We start from the raw sequence: 15,879 nt of genomic DNA, 5'->3' as shown, positions 1-15,879 counted from the left end.
GGTGATATGTGTCAATTTCACAACATGTTTCTGTTTCATGCCACTTATATATGAACCTATGTGTAAACTAACTTTATCTGTGGACTTTTGCGTGTCTTTTTAAAATTGTTTTACTGTATTATTGCGCAGTAGGTTGAAGGGAATCACTTCATCTTGTGCATCAGCTCCTTGTCACACAGACTGTGCAGTGGAGCCCCCTGCTGCTGACTCCAGGACGCTGCAGCAGAGCAGAGCTGACAGTGTGACAGGAGGTGGTGGAAGCACATAGGTAACATTACACACATAATGAACCACAACCTACCATAACCATATGAAGAATACAAAGATGTGAAGATGTTAATGTTCAATGTGAAGCTCATGAATTTTCTTCTGACCATGTAACACAACTTAAGATGACTTTCATTTTAGTTTTTTATTTCTTTTATTTCCTTTTATCAAATACAAACATAAAATACATCTTTATCTTTTTCTAATTTACAATGTGTCTGTGTGTGTTCAGTCCTCCAGGAGTATGTCCAGCTCCTCCAGAGGCAGCCGCAGCCGCAGTTCTTTCTCCGTCATCAGATCTACATATTCCTGCAGATGCTCAGGGAACAGCTGGACTGCATCCATGTACAAGCCCTGATCACACACACACAAACACAAACACACATTTACATTAATGCAAGTTTACATGAACACAAACAAAGGGGAATATAATTCATTTTTTGTGTTCACCCTAAACCTGTAAACTTGTGACTCACCTTGGCCCAGGGAATATTCTGTAAGGCCTTATAGAAGACCCCCCTGGCTTTATCCACCTTCCCTTCTGACATCTACAAATAAGCACATACAAACACTATTAAATCTTACTGATGGTCCGAGTTTAAACATCCAAATCTGCAAATTACACAACGTTTCGATTGGCTGGTCTGACACTTTTAGCTCCAAGTCAATATTTGGACAATAGGAAAAGAAGTAGGTACAGGTTTTACATGATCAAAAGAAGAGCTTATTTGTGTTTTATGAAATATTCAAAAAAAAATACCGTTATATCAATTCTACACATACATTTATCAAAAACAACAATTGACAGAGATGATTAGACTTGTGTTCATTTTGGACTGCTATCATTATCAATACATTTAAGTCAGTGGAGCGTCCTAACATGAGCAATCAACATGAGTGTGCTGTTTGCCATCTCACCAGGAAGTGCATGTACATCCTCCAAAGTAAAGGACAGTGAGCGCCCATCTCTGTTGCTGTGGCGTTTTCAAACAGTCCACGGATACGGTTGCTGAGGCCGTTCTCTGGTAGGATGGGCAACGCAGCGTCGTGGCAGTAAGACCTGTAGAGAAGACAAGATTTGGTTTTTAAAAGTAACTTAGATGTAGTGTTTTTGTGAACTTTAAAAAAGGGAAATGTGTATGTTTTCCTAGCTAACTTACTTAAGAAAGAAAGAAAGAAAGAAAGAAAGAAAGAAAGAAAGAAAGACCATGATGACGATAGCATCTTGATTGTATTTATGTTTTTGTGTTCTCAGGTAACCTGAGTGCAGGAAAACCCCCAACTACCCATCATCCTCTCTTCTCACCTCTGAGCAGCGTCCACCAGCTGCTTCCTTTGTTGTTCAGCTACAATGGCAAAGAGGCGTGGCACCACACTGCTGTTGTCCCTGGTTACAGAGTGAAAAAAGCGACGCGCCCGTCCGGCGCTATGGTAACGGTTCTCCACCTGAAAACGGATCGCAGGGATTGAGGGTCACCGTGACAAACTAGTAAACAAACACAGATTCTTCACTGGATAAGTGGAGAGAGTTGAGAGGAACACATCTGTAGAAGAAACTCATTCTGAATGACTCAGTTTAATGATTAAAGGTGTTCAGAAAGGAACATTTAATTTGAGCCCACTATGGGTCTTAACATTAGTGTAATCACTCATCTATCAGACGATGTACCAAACTTTGTGCAAAATTCTATTTTCAAGTAAATCCAGGGTGAAAGTGGGGTAGTTTATTTTCGCATCGGATAATGCAGGCGCTCAAATTATGCGTCACGTTGCTCACGATTCATCAGCCAATGATATCAGGTATCAAACGTCTGAGAAAAACGAGGGGGATGATGGAGGAGAGTCGTCCACCACCACCAACACAAAACTCTCCTTCGCCTCTCCTCCACTCTCCTCCCTGCAGTCCATCACTTAGCCTCGCTAGCTAAGTTAGCACGCTATAACATAGCTAGCCTACTAGCTAACAGTTAGCTATGTTAGCTAAACACACTTGCACACACACCAAGCTGGACAACATCCAATCACATTCCTTCGAAACACTGTGTCCCACCCCAAACATTGAATATACCGCCCGCTTGATAACGCCCAATCAGATTTGTTTTCCTTAGTCAACTCGTGGAAGGAGGCGGGAGAAACAGGACAAACAGCCATTTCTGAACACTTTAAAAAAATAATGAGCATAGTTTTAGCATCCTAGCTCACCTGTACATATATGCTCCAGAGAGGGGCGCTGCTGGGCCACGTGGACAGGGCAGAGGTCAACATTTGCCTCAGTGTTGCCAGTGGAAACACGCTGACAGTGTTTTGGTGCCTCAGTAAGGCTGCCTGGTGCACTGCTAACACCTGACACTCAGAGGCCAGCTGACTGACATACAGCCTGCTGCTCTGACCGGACTCGGCTGCTGAGTTCTTAGCAGCAGCAGCAGCAGCAGCAGCGATGGCCAGGTTAGCTTCCTCTTGACTGTTGAGCTGCTGGTCCAGTGTGTGATGAAGCTGCTCCATCTGCTCTCTGGCCTGGCTGTAGACGGCATTAGCTGCCTGGACGCCCACTGTGAGGAACTGGAACAGAGCGTAGCAGCCCACCACGCCACTCAGCCTCAGCTCCTCCTGACCTAGGGATATAGAAACATGAGATTAGAAATGAATCAAATCAATAAATGATCATCTGAGCCCCATGTTTAAAGGGGAAAGACTTTTCAGATGGACTTTTTGGGATTAGTACTCATACCACTCCCTGCAACAGACTGGATGTTTTAGCCTAACTTGAAAAAATCAGAAAATCCACCGCACTGCAGAGGCTTTAGCTATCAATCAGGTTGACAAATATTTTTATAATTTCAGATAAATCTATTAATATTGTATAATTTGAGCCTCAATAGCCAATTGTTAAGGACAAAACCAGTGTTGTTCCACTTACAAATTATATGTATGACACGTTACTACTGACCATTTTCCAAAGCATGTCACTTTTTTGGGTGAGCTTAAAGGAGACCTATGATACTTATTCCAGAGGCTCTTAATGTGATATTGGACCCCAGTGGGGGGATCCGATCTCAGAGCTGCCTGAAACTGTACCCAGGAATTACTTCAACACCCACCTACCTCATGATATGGTTCTTCCACGTCCTCTAAAGCAAGTATCCAACATTTTAAACATATTTATTAGTCCAAAAAGCTGGAAAACATAATATGTCCCCTTTAAAAAAGTGAAAGGGCAATATACATGTAAATCCTGCGCTACAAGGCAAGGTTAACACAGCCTACAGAGTTGATTGGATGAGAGGAACTAATTAAGGAGACATTTTAAAACAGTGATGGTGCTTGGTGGTCGAGTTGTTAAGAGCACGTCCCATGTTGGCAATGACCAATGCAGTGATCGCTGAATGGGGTAACACTTTATAATCAGTACACACTATTAAGCATTAGTTAAGCGTTAATAAATACTGAATTCATCATTTATAACCCATGAATACTCATTAGTATGTAGTTTATAAACACAGTTAAAAATGTTTTACTCATCGATAAGCACTAACTGTATTTATAAACTACATACTACGCATTATAAATGAAGAATTCAGTATTTATTAATGCTTAACTAACGCTTAATAGTGTGTACTTATTATAAAGTGTTGCCCTGAATGGACTCCCAACTGTGACAATTTGGGTAACACTTTACAATAAGGTACACAAAATTAGTAGTTACTGAGGAATGAATGAGGAACTAATGACAAACTAATGAGTAGTTACTGAGGAATTAAGGTACACAAAAGTACCCCGGCCAAAACAACTCTGTTTCGTAACTTTCTGTTATTGTCTCATAGTGTGGTGAATGTGCAGGTCACAACTCGTCCACCAGAGCGTTTTGGAGTTGTTGGATTGTGTATTTGATGAGTTTGATGAGGGAAACCAAGAAATCCCATTAGCCTCTGTAGTGTAGCTCTGAGCAGCTTGTATCTCTGCCCCGCTGATCTAAAAATAGCTTGCACCAACAATTAAAGATAATGAACCTACTGCTATAACTATAGGGATTATGGCAATGGACCAATTTGCCAAAATGTTGAACTATCCCTTTAATAAGTGAAAACATGCTAACCTGAACAAACAGATCAACTAACAGATGAAAAACACCGATGTTGTTGAGAAAAGGAACCTTTTCTGTTGCCGTGGGCCTGGTCCAGCGCTGCCAGGTTGGCCGCCACCGTCTGTTCATACGTCTTCCTGGCTTTCAGGACGGACACAGGAGAGACGGCCTGAGACGACGAGAACGTTCCCTCTGCCAGCCTGGTTAACACCGCCACGGCCGGGGACGCGGTGACGTCGGCCAGACCCCCTCGGCCGGCGCCTGCCCCGTCCTCCGCCTCCAGCTGGGACCACAGCAGACACAGCTCACAGAGGGAGGGGCTGCTCAGCCCTTTGGCCCCGCCCCCTATCGTCGTTGCCGTGGAGAAGACTTTGCGAGCTTCGTCGGGGTTCCCCAGCATCCACTCCAGGTGGGCGTACTCCCGCCACAGCACCAGCGACGAGCGGTTATCCGGCTCTTTGAGCAGTCGCTTGGCAACTCGCTTGCTGCGTTTACCCTGGGAGCGCAGGCGCTTTTTGTTGGCCGTAGACAAACAGGTCAGGACCTGACACAGAGACACAGATACGTCCATCAACGCTGATGTTAGACACTTCATTTGAAGTTAACAAGAATCATTTTATTTTAAAAATGATCATAATGAGAGTTTCTCACTTTGAGCTTCTCGTACTGCATCCAGCTGAGAGACAGAGCGGCTCGGTGGGAGGGGGGGAGGGAGGGTTGGACCATAGTCAACACATTAGTGACAAACCTCTCACCCTGCTTTCCCAGCCCCACCCACTTCCTGGTTCCCTGAAGAGTGGTCATGTGGCCCACAGAGTTAACCCCCGGGTTAGGCAGATTGTGGGAGGTCAGGGGACGCTGGGGCTCATTACCTAGAATGTGATATGGAGCCAGACCTGTCAACAACATCATTTAAACTTCATTTAAAGGGGTAGTTTGGCAAAATCCTTTCCATCCATTGCCATAATCCCTATATATATATAATAGTCATAGCAGTAGGTTCGTTACCTTTAATTGTCGTTGCAAGCTGTTTTTAGAACGGCAGGGCAAAGATACAAGCTGCTCAGAGCTACACTACGGAGGCAAATGGTATTTCTGGGTTTCCCTCACCAAACTCATCAAATACACAATCCAACAACTCCCAACAAAACGCTCTTATGGACAAGTTTGCTCAGCCGTGTCTGGGATGTAGTTTCAGCTACGCATTTGCCTCGAAAACAAATCGTGTTTTGGAGTTGTTGGATTGTGTATTTGATGAGGGAAAGGGGAAATACTGCGCACCGCGCAGAGCTCACGTCTCTGCCCCACCGTTCTAAAAATAGCTTACACCGACAATTAAAGGTAACAAACCTACTGCTATGACTATACGGGTTATGGCAATGGGCGAATTTGCCAACATTTTGAAATATCCCTTTAATTAATATGCATTAAAGTATTAGATCAAATTAGATTTAAAGTGGTAGGTAGTACGATTCTCTCTGGCTGTATTTTTACCCTGAATGAGCAAAGACAGGTTCTCCAGCAGCAGGCCGGGCTGGCAGGGGGCAGCGGAGAGCACGGGGTCCACAGGCAGCCCCAGGAAGGACAGGAAGTGGAGAAGAAGACGGAGCTGGAGCTCCGGTGAAGACAGACAAATCATGGACGGGCCGATGTCATCAAATAACACCTGGAATTGAAGAGGAGATGGAAAATAAATGTAAATCCAGTTCCAAACAAGCATTAAAATGAACACAGACACTTAACTTGTAACAGACTTATAAATCGCACAAAGGTTTTCCACCAGTCCGTCTGTGTCTGTGTGTCCAGCAGTGTGTACCTGTCTGTCCGGGTCCTCACAGTCCTCCTCTGATTGGCCCTTGGCTTTGTCAGGTCTCCATGGCAACCAGTGAGCCGCTTCACGGGATGATTCCACGTCCAGCCACACCGTTCCTCTGGGCTGGCTCCGGTCCTTCACCTCCTCCTCCTCCTCCTCTTCCTCCTCGTCGTCGTCATCTGTGAACACACATAAAAACATGACATTCAGTTTCATTGTTCTAGCACAAAAAAATCTATTTAGAGATTATTATGGGATCCACATGAACACTTTGCACGGGGACCTGTGTGTACGTCTGTGTGTTGTAGCTACCTGCACTGGGCTGTAACCATCCACCACGCTCCTGTTGCAGCATCCAGGCTTTCCAGCCTCTGGCCCCCAACTCCCCAACCCTGGCCTCACCACTGTCCCAGAACGGCTCAAAGAACTCAACCTGAACAAACACACACATGCAAGTAGTGGTATATGTTATTTAGCATGTCTAACCTCCGTATAACATTTTTATACTAATCGATAAAAAAAAGGAAAATACAAGGATCACACATTTCTACAGTTCCTGACATATCTTAAAGGTGTAAATATTATGGAAATATCACTTTTTGAAGGCTCTTTAACATATATTTGGGTTTTTGTCTTGCCTTCCAGCCTCCAAAATGTGAGAATTGACAAAAAAAATCTGAAATTTTCAGGCTCCCTAGGTTGAAATCAATGTGGATTAACGAGCTGTTCCCTCAGTTGTCTTCCAATGACGTAACTAGTTTTCGAATTTCTGTTCTGAACAGGGCTGTTTTGAGAGGATGAAAAGAGCTGTGATGTTTGATCCTTGACCAAAGCATGTCACAGACATGTCTTTAAGACACCTGGGAACTCTTTTTATTTGTGGAAAAGGGGGCAGAATATGTCTCCTTTAAGACATAGTAAATTAATTTTTTTAAATGAGACATTTGGTATGACTCTCCTCTCTCTCTTAGGTTTGTTGCAACCAGACCAACACACCAACCTGCTGCTTGGTGGAGAGTTTCTGTACGCTGTCAGGTTTGTAAAAGGTGAAGTCCATCATGGCCTGAAACAGAGAAACTGCCTTCTCAGAGTGACCAGCCTGACGCAGGAAGTGACACTGCTGGGTGAAGATATCTGGAAATAAACAGACAACAGTGTGAATTAAGCATTGAGCTGAGCACACAGATGTTTTGTTTATTTCCTCAAACAAATAAGAGTTGAGGTGAAAAAAGGACTGAGGCTGGTTGTCATGACAGAAGAAATGGTACAAACTGGGCTGACTCTACTGAGGGAAACTAATCTGACACTACTCCGTCCCCGGTGGAAAAGTCAAGTCTGTTACCCAACATGTCCTCCTCCATCCCTGGCAGGGCCGGGTGAGAGACCATGCTGCCGTCCCGCACGGCGCCGAGCGTGCTCAGACACTTCCCGTAGGCAGCGTGGACCTTCGTCACTGTGAAGTTGCTGAAGAAGCTCTGGGTGAAGAGCAGATACTCCCTCCACAGGGGGGCACTGTTGGGGTGGAGGAACACCTGAGGTACAACAAATAACACAAATTAGCTTTTTGTTCAAATGACTTTGAACAACCCAACTTTCCCAGTGCCATATGTTTAATGTGAAATTGGTGATATTTTAATAAGAAGACACATTTTGATGGTTTTTAAGTCACTGTTAATTGTCTTTTTAAATTTACTGCATTGCACCGTTACTACAAACTCAACACTTCCTTTGCTGTTTGTTACACCTATCTGAAAAAAATACAGCAGTGGATTTGCATATTTGCCTTTAATAAATATGCACCGATGCAATTAAAAAGGCTGTTTCTATTTCTGTCCAATTGATATGGGACTTTTTTGCCCCCCACCTCATGCCTGGGTAGTGGTGGGGGTCAGGGTGGCCCTCAGCGTTCCTAAAAAAAAATATGTAGGGGGTCCAGTGCCCCAAAAAGGTTAAGAACTACAATAAATAAGAAATAAATATACATAAAACATAACATGTTACATACAACTGTGGGTTTGGTCATTGGATTTTACATTGTCTCTTCCCTCCCTTCAGTCCCTGGTTATAAACTAAAAAATAATGATCAGATCTGATGAAAGCGGAAATGGATTTTATCATCATTATCAGCATTTATGCTACTAGGCCACCAGAAGCATAACTAGGTAACTGTGTGTTTCATGACACAATGCTAAAATTGTGGGTAATTCTCTGCAGTGATGGGGACTTTTGTAAATAAAGGGCATAAAGGGCTCAGAATGAGAGCTGGAGTCCTCATGCCCTGGTGGAGTTACAGCCAGAGACCGGGCCAAAGGAACACTCATACAAGGACACTGGTCATTTTTCCACCTCTCTTTGTACCAATGCAAACACACCACAGCTGTACTCGCACTGTGAGTGTGCAGCAGTGGAGACAGTTTACATAATGAAGCACAGTCAGTTGGACTGAAGCATGTAATGACTGTGGAGACTGACCAGTTTCTTCCACTCTTTAGCCAGAGCCGAGGGCTCCCACAGCTCCTGGCAGATCCTGAGCCTCTCCAGCTGCAGAGCGATGCACGTGGGGTTGGTTTCCACGGCGCGCTCCGCGATGCTCAGCTTCTTCTCCAGGACCGCTCGGTAAGAAGACTTCCGCCGCTCGGCCGTATCCTTATCCTGCTGAGCGTCCTCACCTCCGTACTCTGCTGAACTCACTTCATCCTGCAGAGGAGGAAGAAGAACATCAGACTTCATGCTGCACAGGAAAAAACCTGAGACATGACTTTGCTGTTGAAAAGCAAAAAACCGAGTCCAGATAAATCTTAAAGAAGTTTTTATGGTGTTAGTTCTGCATCTTGGCAGAGAGAATCTACGACCTGAAGGAAGCAGTGAAGATTCCTAAAAACAAAGGGCGGGTGGTGTCGGCCAAGAGTCTATGAGCTTTTTTTAGGGCCCATGACTTATACTGGTCTGAAATGTTGTCAAGAGTAATCCCTGTAATCTTTGTGCAGACTTTAATGATGCCTTGAATTCTATTTTTTTTAACTCCTTTATCCCAGCTGTGATGGCTTTCTTTTTTTTTGCGTGGATGATATGTACACTACCCTATGTTGCAGAACTGTCAGTTCTCTTGTTTTATTTCATTACAACATTGAAAACCAATAAATTCTGATTATAAAAAAAGGAAAGAAAAAAGTAGAGAGACAGATACATTTTTTTGGTTATCTTTTCTAGCAACATTCCTAGCAAAATTATTTTTGGATCAGATGGTAAATCAAGAAAAATTAGCATTAGTAAAGCCAAAAAATGTATTATTAATGAACTGTCCACTATTGAACCATCTGGTATGAATGACTCCGAAGACTGGAGATGTTTTCTTTAATATTCACTGTTACATGTCTGTTCCTTTTTCTTCCCTTCAGGGCGCCACCCTTCTTTCCAATGTGTGTGTTGTGCTGAATCCTGAAGATGTGATTTAGAAATTATGCTTACGCGTTTTAAACTTTATTGCTACATTTGTATTATTGTTTTGGGTCACATGACAAGAAGCTATTTAAACAAACCAAGGAATACCAGAGGCAAACCTGACGACGCTACACCCGAACCGCGTTGTTTGCCACAAATAAATCACAGTAGAGTCCAATCAGTGTGCAGTTGTATTTCACACACTAAAAAAATTGTATAATTAAGCTGTATTGAATTTATGAATCTGACTGCCTGTAAATGTGAAACCTTATGAGACTGAATAGAAAACATACTACCGTACTGTACTTTACAACATTAATGATGAATTCAACAAAATAAATTTAAATTGGATCAGAATAAAATAAAACGCCTGATTGGACTAACTTTTGAATTAGAGGTCTAATAACATTCTGTTCTTCTGTTTGATATTTTTCTTACACACACTGAACATGCACCATTTTGTTCCATAAAGACCCATGACAGCAGTACACTGAATGTGTATTACTCCTCAGGTGAAAATAGTCCTTTACAGCGCTTTTGTTGCCGTTTGAGAAACGTTTTTTAAACCCATAGCAGGTTTGGGGATTGGCTGAGTCTTTTTTAATGAGATCATAATGTATATCCTTGTCCCTTTATAGAGTAAGTCATATCCTTTAATATCCTAGAGGCAAATTCTTAAAGTTGGAATTAATACTGAGCCCTGAGGTTGTAAACCACACACTGAGGGGAACAGTACTTTTAATTAAGAACAAAATATATGCACGAATATACATCACGATGCCACACCTGGGAGGAACAGATGTATTACATGGTACAAGTTTATAATTGTAATTACAAGTGAAATTTAATTAACAAGCAGCGTAGGTTGTAAGAAAAGAAGAGTTTTCCTACCTGGTATTTGATGAAGTTTATCCACAGCTCTGTGTCTGCTGGTCGTTCTCTGAGCTGCCGGTTAAACTCTTCAGTCTTTCTGGTCATGTGCGCAGCCCTCTGCTCTGTGTGTGTGTCCTGTCCCCGCTGCTCCGTCTTCTCCTCCTGTCCCTTCCCCTGCAGCCACAGGGACGTGGACGAGTCGTACACGCCCAGCGGATTGACCCATGAGGACTGCACCCTGTCACCTGCATTGACACATTGAGAGTTTGCAGTTAGATTCTTCCCAATATATCAAACCTGTATAAATGGAAACTTGTGTTTTGGTGTATTGGTTTTGGTTCTGATTGTCCAGACTCCTCTATGTGCTGTCTGCTTGAAAAAGGTCCTGAGGACCGAAACGTTGTTTCTTTTATAATAACGTTTTTTGCAAGTGATTGGACAGTGTGCGGGAGACCCTTTTTTTTCCTTGTTGACTCCAATCCCATGCTCCAACCAACGCACCTCCTGTCTTTTTAAGATTCTTTTTAGGTGTGCATCGGCCTCTATACCCTGTCTGTTTGGTACCTGGAGACACACAGCATGATGTTTATATCGTGTAGAAGCTTGGGTCATTTCTGGGAACAGGTTGTTGATCTGAAACTAGGATTTGTTGTGAGTTTATCAAATATTATATTGGGTCTTAAAGGTCCGGTGTGTAATAATTAACAAGGTTTATTGGCAAAATCTGAATATACTACCCTTGAATATATTTGTATAAGTGTATAATAGCTATAAAATTAAATTTGTTTGGTTTCCATAGCCTTATAATTATTCTTTTATATCTACATATAGCAAGGGTTTTGCTTTAGAGAGAGTGACGCCATCTTGCACCGCCATGTTTGTACGGCAGCCCGGACAGAAAATCCAGCCAATCAGAGAGCACGTTTCAAGAGTTTCAAGAGTTTCGTGTTCATAAATAAACCAACAAAGAAGGCGGCGGAAGGAAAGAAGAAGGAAGAAGGTGTAGGAAACAGCAGACATATTGTCAAATGGTTTAGTTCTTCACCTCATCGCTCCATGCTCAAGGCCACCGTCACTTTGCCAACGGGAGGGCTGAGTGTGAGCGAGTGAGTGAGTGAGTGCTGCAAACTAGAATCTGAACAATAGATATCACAGTTTTCCCCCCATTTTACAAAAAACCTAATTCTAACAATTGCAAATTTTCAAAACCTGGTTAAAAGATGTTGTGTTTCAACAAAATGAAAGACTTTGTAAGACCGACAGAATGATCATTTTCTTGTCAGAGCTAAAGCTTTAATTAAAATGGACATTCTGGATGATGAGGTCAAAGGGAAAGAAACCTGGAAACAACTCCTATAGAAACTGATGGAAGGATGCTGACTGTGATTGTTCAGTTTGTATAACACACTCTCATCTTTCACCATCATTTTGTGCCTGCATTGTATGTTCGAGTAAGGAATGTCTTGATTATTTCAATGAAAAAACAAAAAACAAAGAGAATATATGAGAAAAGAATAACTAATAATGTGTGGAATAATTAAATAATAAAAGTTTGCAGTTAGATGCAGAGAGTGTGATGAAAATGAAATGAAATGACAGTGTTGTGGTCATCTGAAGGACAAGCCCCACCAAGGCCATGGTTGTGTTGTGGCTAAATCTCTCACCTTTCTGTTCTCCGTTGTTGTGTCTCACGTCACCGACCAGGGGCAGGAAGTGGGAGGGGCTGATGACATCACTGCTGTCAGGGTCGGCTGGTGTTACAGGGAGAGCGGGCTCCGACCTCAGCATCTGGCGACTGACTTTAGAGAAATACCGCTCTCCTGCTTTCTTCTTGTCTTTGTGTTTCTTATTCGACTCTGACTCCTCCCAGCTGACCCCCTGTCTGCCAGCATCCAGACCCAGCGAGGAGCGGCCCTTCCTCCGATACCTGGAACACACACCGCTTCTAAACACCAGTTCCACCTCATGTACGAGTTGACCTTTTCTCTACTTAACATTCAAAGATCCAGAGAACAATTCCCCTTCTGAACAGTAAGTGATGAGGCAGCTAATAAGCACCGGCAGCGGGGTACGTTACCTTGCAACATCTCCTCTGTACAGGGACTTGTACGTCCAGTTGGCAGCGTCTGCTTTATGGTCCACACAGAACAGATGCTGTGAGGGCGACTGGAGGTCGTCCAGCCAGGAGAAACTACTGGCTACTGGAGCAGCCTGTGATCTGACACACACACACACACACACACACAGAGACACAACCACACAGACACAGCAACAATGAGAACAGAGGAGAGGCTGGAGTGCAAGCATCTGTTACAGTATTACACTATCTGTGCTTGTGAGTGTGTGAGTGTGTGTCTCTACCTTTTTTCCTCTTCCTCTCTTTTGAGGTCACTGGGGTAGATGATGTCAGAGTCAGACCCACTGCTGTCTGAACGCCTCTCACTCTTCTTTTTGTGTTTTTTCTTCTTTTTCTTCTTCTTTTCACTCTTGTTTTTCTTCTTTTTGGAGGGGACAACGTCCTCTTCTTCCCTGTCCTCCTCCAGAGACTTCACCTCTCTGTCTACACTTGAGGATTATAAAGATAATTTCACGTGAGAATCCAAGCACATTTGAAATGAATATACTGGTTTTTTTTCTTTCTTTTTTTTAATTAGATTACAAATTTCAACATATTATATAATTAAATATATATTCAATATTACATATAAGAATACATAAATAAAAGGAATAAGAACATAACAAGCAGGATCGAAAATAAGTAATGCATAATGACAATGACTTTCAGATGAACTTAAGTAATAAGAAGAAATCTTAAAGTTGTGTACTTGACAACACAGGATAGAATTCACAGTCTCCAAACAGACACTAGTTTTTCGTTCTTTACCTTGATTCCTTCTTCTCTAAAAAGCGCCTGTGGAGAGAGAGAGCCTCCCCGGTCTGAAAGCTCCTGTTGCTCAGCCAGTCTAACTCTGAGAGGAGAGAGGGGACGTCAGGCATGTTACACAGGGATCAGGAGGATACCGGCATTAAGTTAGTTTAACATTCAACATTCATTTGACATTCAAAATATAAACCTATTATGTGCTTCAACCGTTTGGGTGAACGATGTCAAACCAACTGTGCAACATATAGATTAATATTCCTCATCTGCCACAAGGCTTATTTTTCAAATATATCTTTTTGTCAATTTTTTACAATTAAAATAAATAAATAAACGTATTATACTCCCTGACCATTTGACCTCAAGATGTCAAACCAACTGTATAAGACAGATATGACCATCCCTCATCTGCCACAAGGCTTATTTTTCAAATATATTTCTTCGGCTATTTTTTACAATTAAAACTATATAGCCTATATTTACCCTAACCCTCTACTAATATATTTGAAAAATAAGCCTTGTGGCAGATGAGGGATGGTCATATCTGTCTTATACAGTTGGTTTGACATCATGAGGTCAAAAGGTCAAGGAGTATAATACGTTTATTTATTTATTTTAATTGTAAAAAATAGCAGAGGAAATATATTTGAAAAATAAGCCTTGTGGCAGATGAGGGATGGTCATATCTGTCTTATACAGTTGGTTTGACATCTTGAGGTCAAATGGTCAGGGAGTATAATACGTTTATTTATTTAATTGTAAAAAATTGACAAAAAGATATATTTGAAAAATAAGCCTTGTGGCAGATGAGGAATATTAATCTATATGTTGCACAGTTGGTTTGACATCGTTCACCCAAACGGTTGAAGCACATAATAGGTTTATATTTTGAATGTCAAATGAATGTTGAATGTTAAACTAACTTAATGCCGGTCAGGAGGATGATGAGGGTGAAGGTGATCATCAGCTGATGCATGTAGTGTTTTAACATATGGTAACACATGGTAATATAGTTAATACACTTCTCTCACTACTCAAAGAGGCATGAAACTACGGCCACAGACAGGAGAGGTTTCCTCAGGGCAAAAAGCATTTCCAGCATGAACGCCCTCTTTTCTTTGACCACAACAGCGAACAACACCAAAGACACACTGGTTGGTAGAGCTGTCTTGGACAGTAAGCCTGCCCAGTGGGCGACTCTGGCAGCTCCAGGTCACACATCAGATTATGAAATCTCCACCCTCAGCATTAGAAGATCATACAACCTGCGGCCTCTGCGCCCAGGTAACATGAGGAGAACAGATTCCTGGCGCTTCTCCTCGTCTGAGATAAAGAACCGGAGATCTGCTGCTCGGTCTGACAGCGGAACACTTCATGTATCTTTTTCTCTGAAGTGATAAAACATCATGCAGACTGAGCTGCCTGCATGACTGGATCAGACCTGTCCTCACTCCGCTGGACAGTCTGGTTTCTCTGTGTTTAACATTACGCCCCTCGGTTCGATCAAAACTAGAATAAACTGTAAACAATAAACTGATTAAACTGTGTCTGACATGAAGTCTCTCTCACCTTTAGACGAGTCTTCAACTTTACCGCCCGCTGGTTCTCCAAACGCTGGAAACAGCGCCATGGCGACCTGTCGCTTGTAAACAGTCGCAGGGTTGTGACGTCTTTGAAAGTCGCCTGCCGAGTCGACCAATCAGGTGAGAGTTACAAAAAGAAAAGGCAGCTCTCGTCTCGTAGTTTCATTTACATTGTTCATTCACAAATATTTACATATTTGTTTAACTAAACGTAAAATCGAAGGCTTCATTGGTATAAAAAGAAGTTATAGCCTACCGTAATTTAATTATATTACAACTTTTATCATTTTTCTGAAAAATAATTCTTTTTTTCTTTTTTTGGGCTTTTATGTTTTCATTTCAAATTGTATGGGTGACAACCTTTAGATTTCTCTTTGATGAAAAATGTACCTACTATTCATTTGTTCTGCATAGGTTCCCCATTCAGTTCTGCATCCGTCAATACAATTTTGCAGAGAACATTTAACAGAGTTTTTCTCCCACAGTGTGACTGTGGCTCATACGATACCTCCGTGAAACCCTCAGACAATGAATGAAAGACTGAACTTTAATGACAAATGTGGTGTTAGTCTAAGTTCTTCTGACTGTCGAAATGTAAAAGGAGGAGGGACATATATACACATATTTTCCAGTAGCAGATTAATAGGCTACATGTTTGGACATGTAATGTGGTGGCACAAAGAGCTCAGTGCACTGCAACATAAGAAAACACATCCAACCTAGTTTAGGGAAATTATTTATGATGACTGTCAACTGGGTTTGGAGGAGAACAAATCTTTTTCAGGCCTCAGTCAGCCATTATTCTATAAGATCTATTCTGGATCATACCACAAACACAACACACTTTGCTTTGTATTTCTCCAGTTTGCGGGTCTTTGTGGTTTGTTGCTTTTGATGTTGCTGTGGAGGGTCTGTGGGACGGCACTGTAAATCTCTGAAG

The 15,879-nt window shown here is 42.2% G+C and overlaps 1 protein-coding gene across 1 annotated transcript; it reads right to left on the bottom strand.

The window, feature by feature from the left end:
• Positions 1 to 433: 433 nt before the first annotated feature.
• Positions 434 to 15,085, bottom strand: nrde2 (NRDE-2, necessary for RNA interference, domain containing). The gene is made up of 19 exons (XM_085798738.1): positions 14,926 to 15,085; positions 13,360 to 13,444; positions 12,837 to 13,040; positions 12,553 to 12,693; positions 12,140 to 12,402; positions 10,494 to 10,720; positions 8,634 to 8,858; positions 7,504 to 7,693; positions 7,162 to 7,295; positions 6,474 to 6,594; positions 6,165 to 6,340; positions 5,843 to 6,014; positions 5,000 to 5,220; positions 4,418 to 4,892; positions 2,470 to 2,879; positions 1,574 to 1,713; positions 1,186 to 1,327; positions 744 to 815; positions 434 to 621 (listed from the first exon to the last, which is right to left on the bottom strand). Exons 1-19 carry the CDS (start codon positions 14,984 to 14,986, stop codon positions 496 to 498), a joined length of 3,585 nt encoding a protein of 1,194 aa, XP_085654864.1. The 5' UTR covers positions 14,987 to 15,085; the 3' UTR covers positions 434 to 495.
• Positions 15,086 to 15,879: the final 794 nt, after the last annotated feature.

The sequence above is a fragment of the Trachurus japonicus genome, chromosome 14 (genome assembly GCF_045865225.1).
Source record: "Trachurus japonicus isolate A0001 chromosome 14, Traja_1.0".
Taxonomy (NCBI): domain Eukaryota; kingdom Metazoa; phylum Chordata; class Actinopteri; order Carangiformes; family Carangidae; genus Trachurus; species Trachurus japonicus.
The sequence above is the reverse complement of the archived record's forward strand: the minus strand, read 5'-3'. Positions and strand labels throughout refer to the sequence as shown.

Coding starts and splice junctions, on each gene's coding strand:
- nrde2 (XM_085798738.1), bottom strand. CDS start 14,986: ATGGCGCTGTTTCCAGCGTTTGGAGAACCAGCGGGCGGTAAAGTTGAA. Junction 7,296..7,503: donor GATGGAGGAGGACATGTTGG/GTAACAGACTTG, acceptor GTTTATTTCCAG/ATATCTTCACCCAGCAGTGT. Junction 6,015..6,164: donor GTGAGGACCCGGACAGACAG/GTACACACTGCT, acceptor CTTCAATTCCAG/GTGTTATTTGATGACATCGG.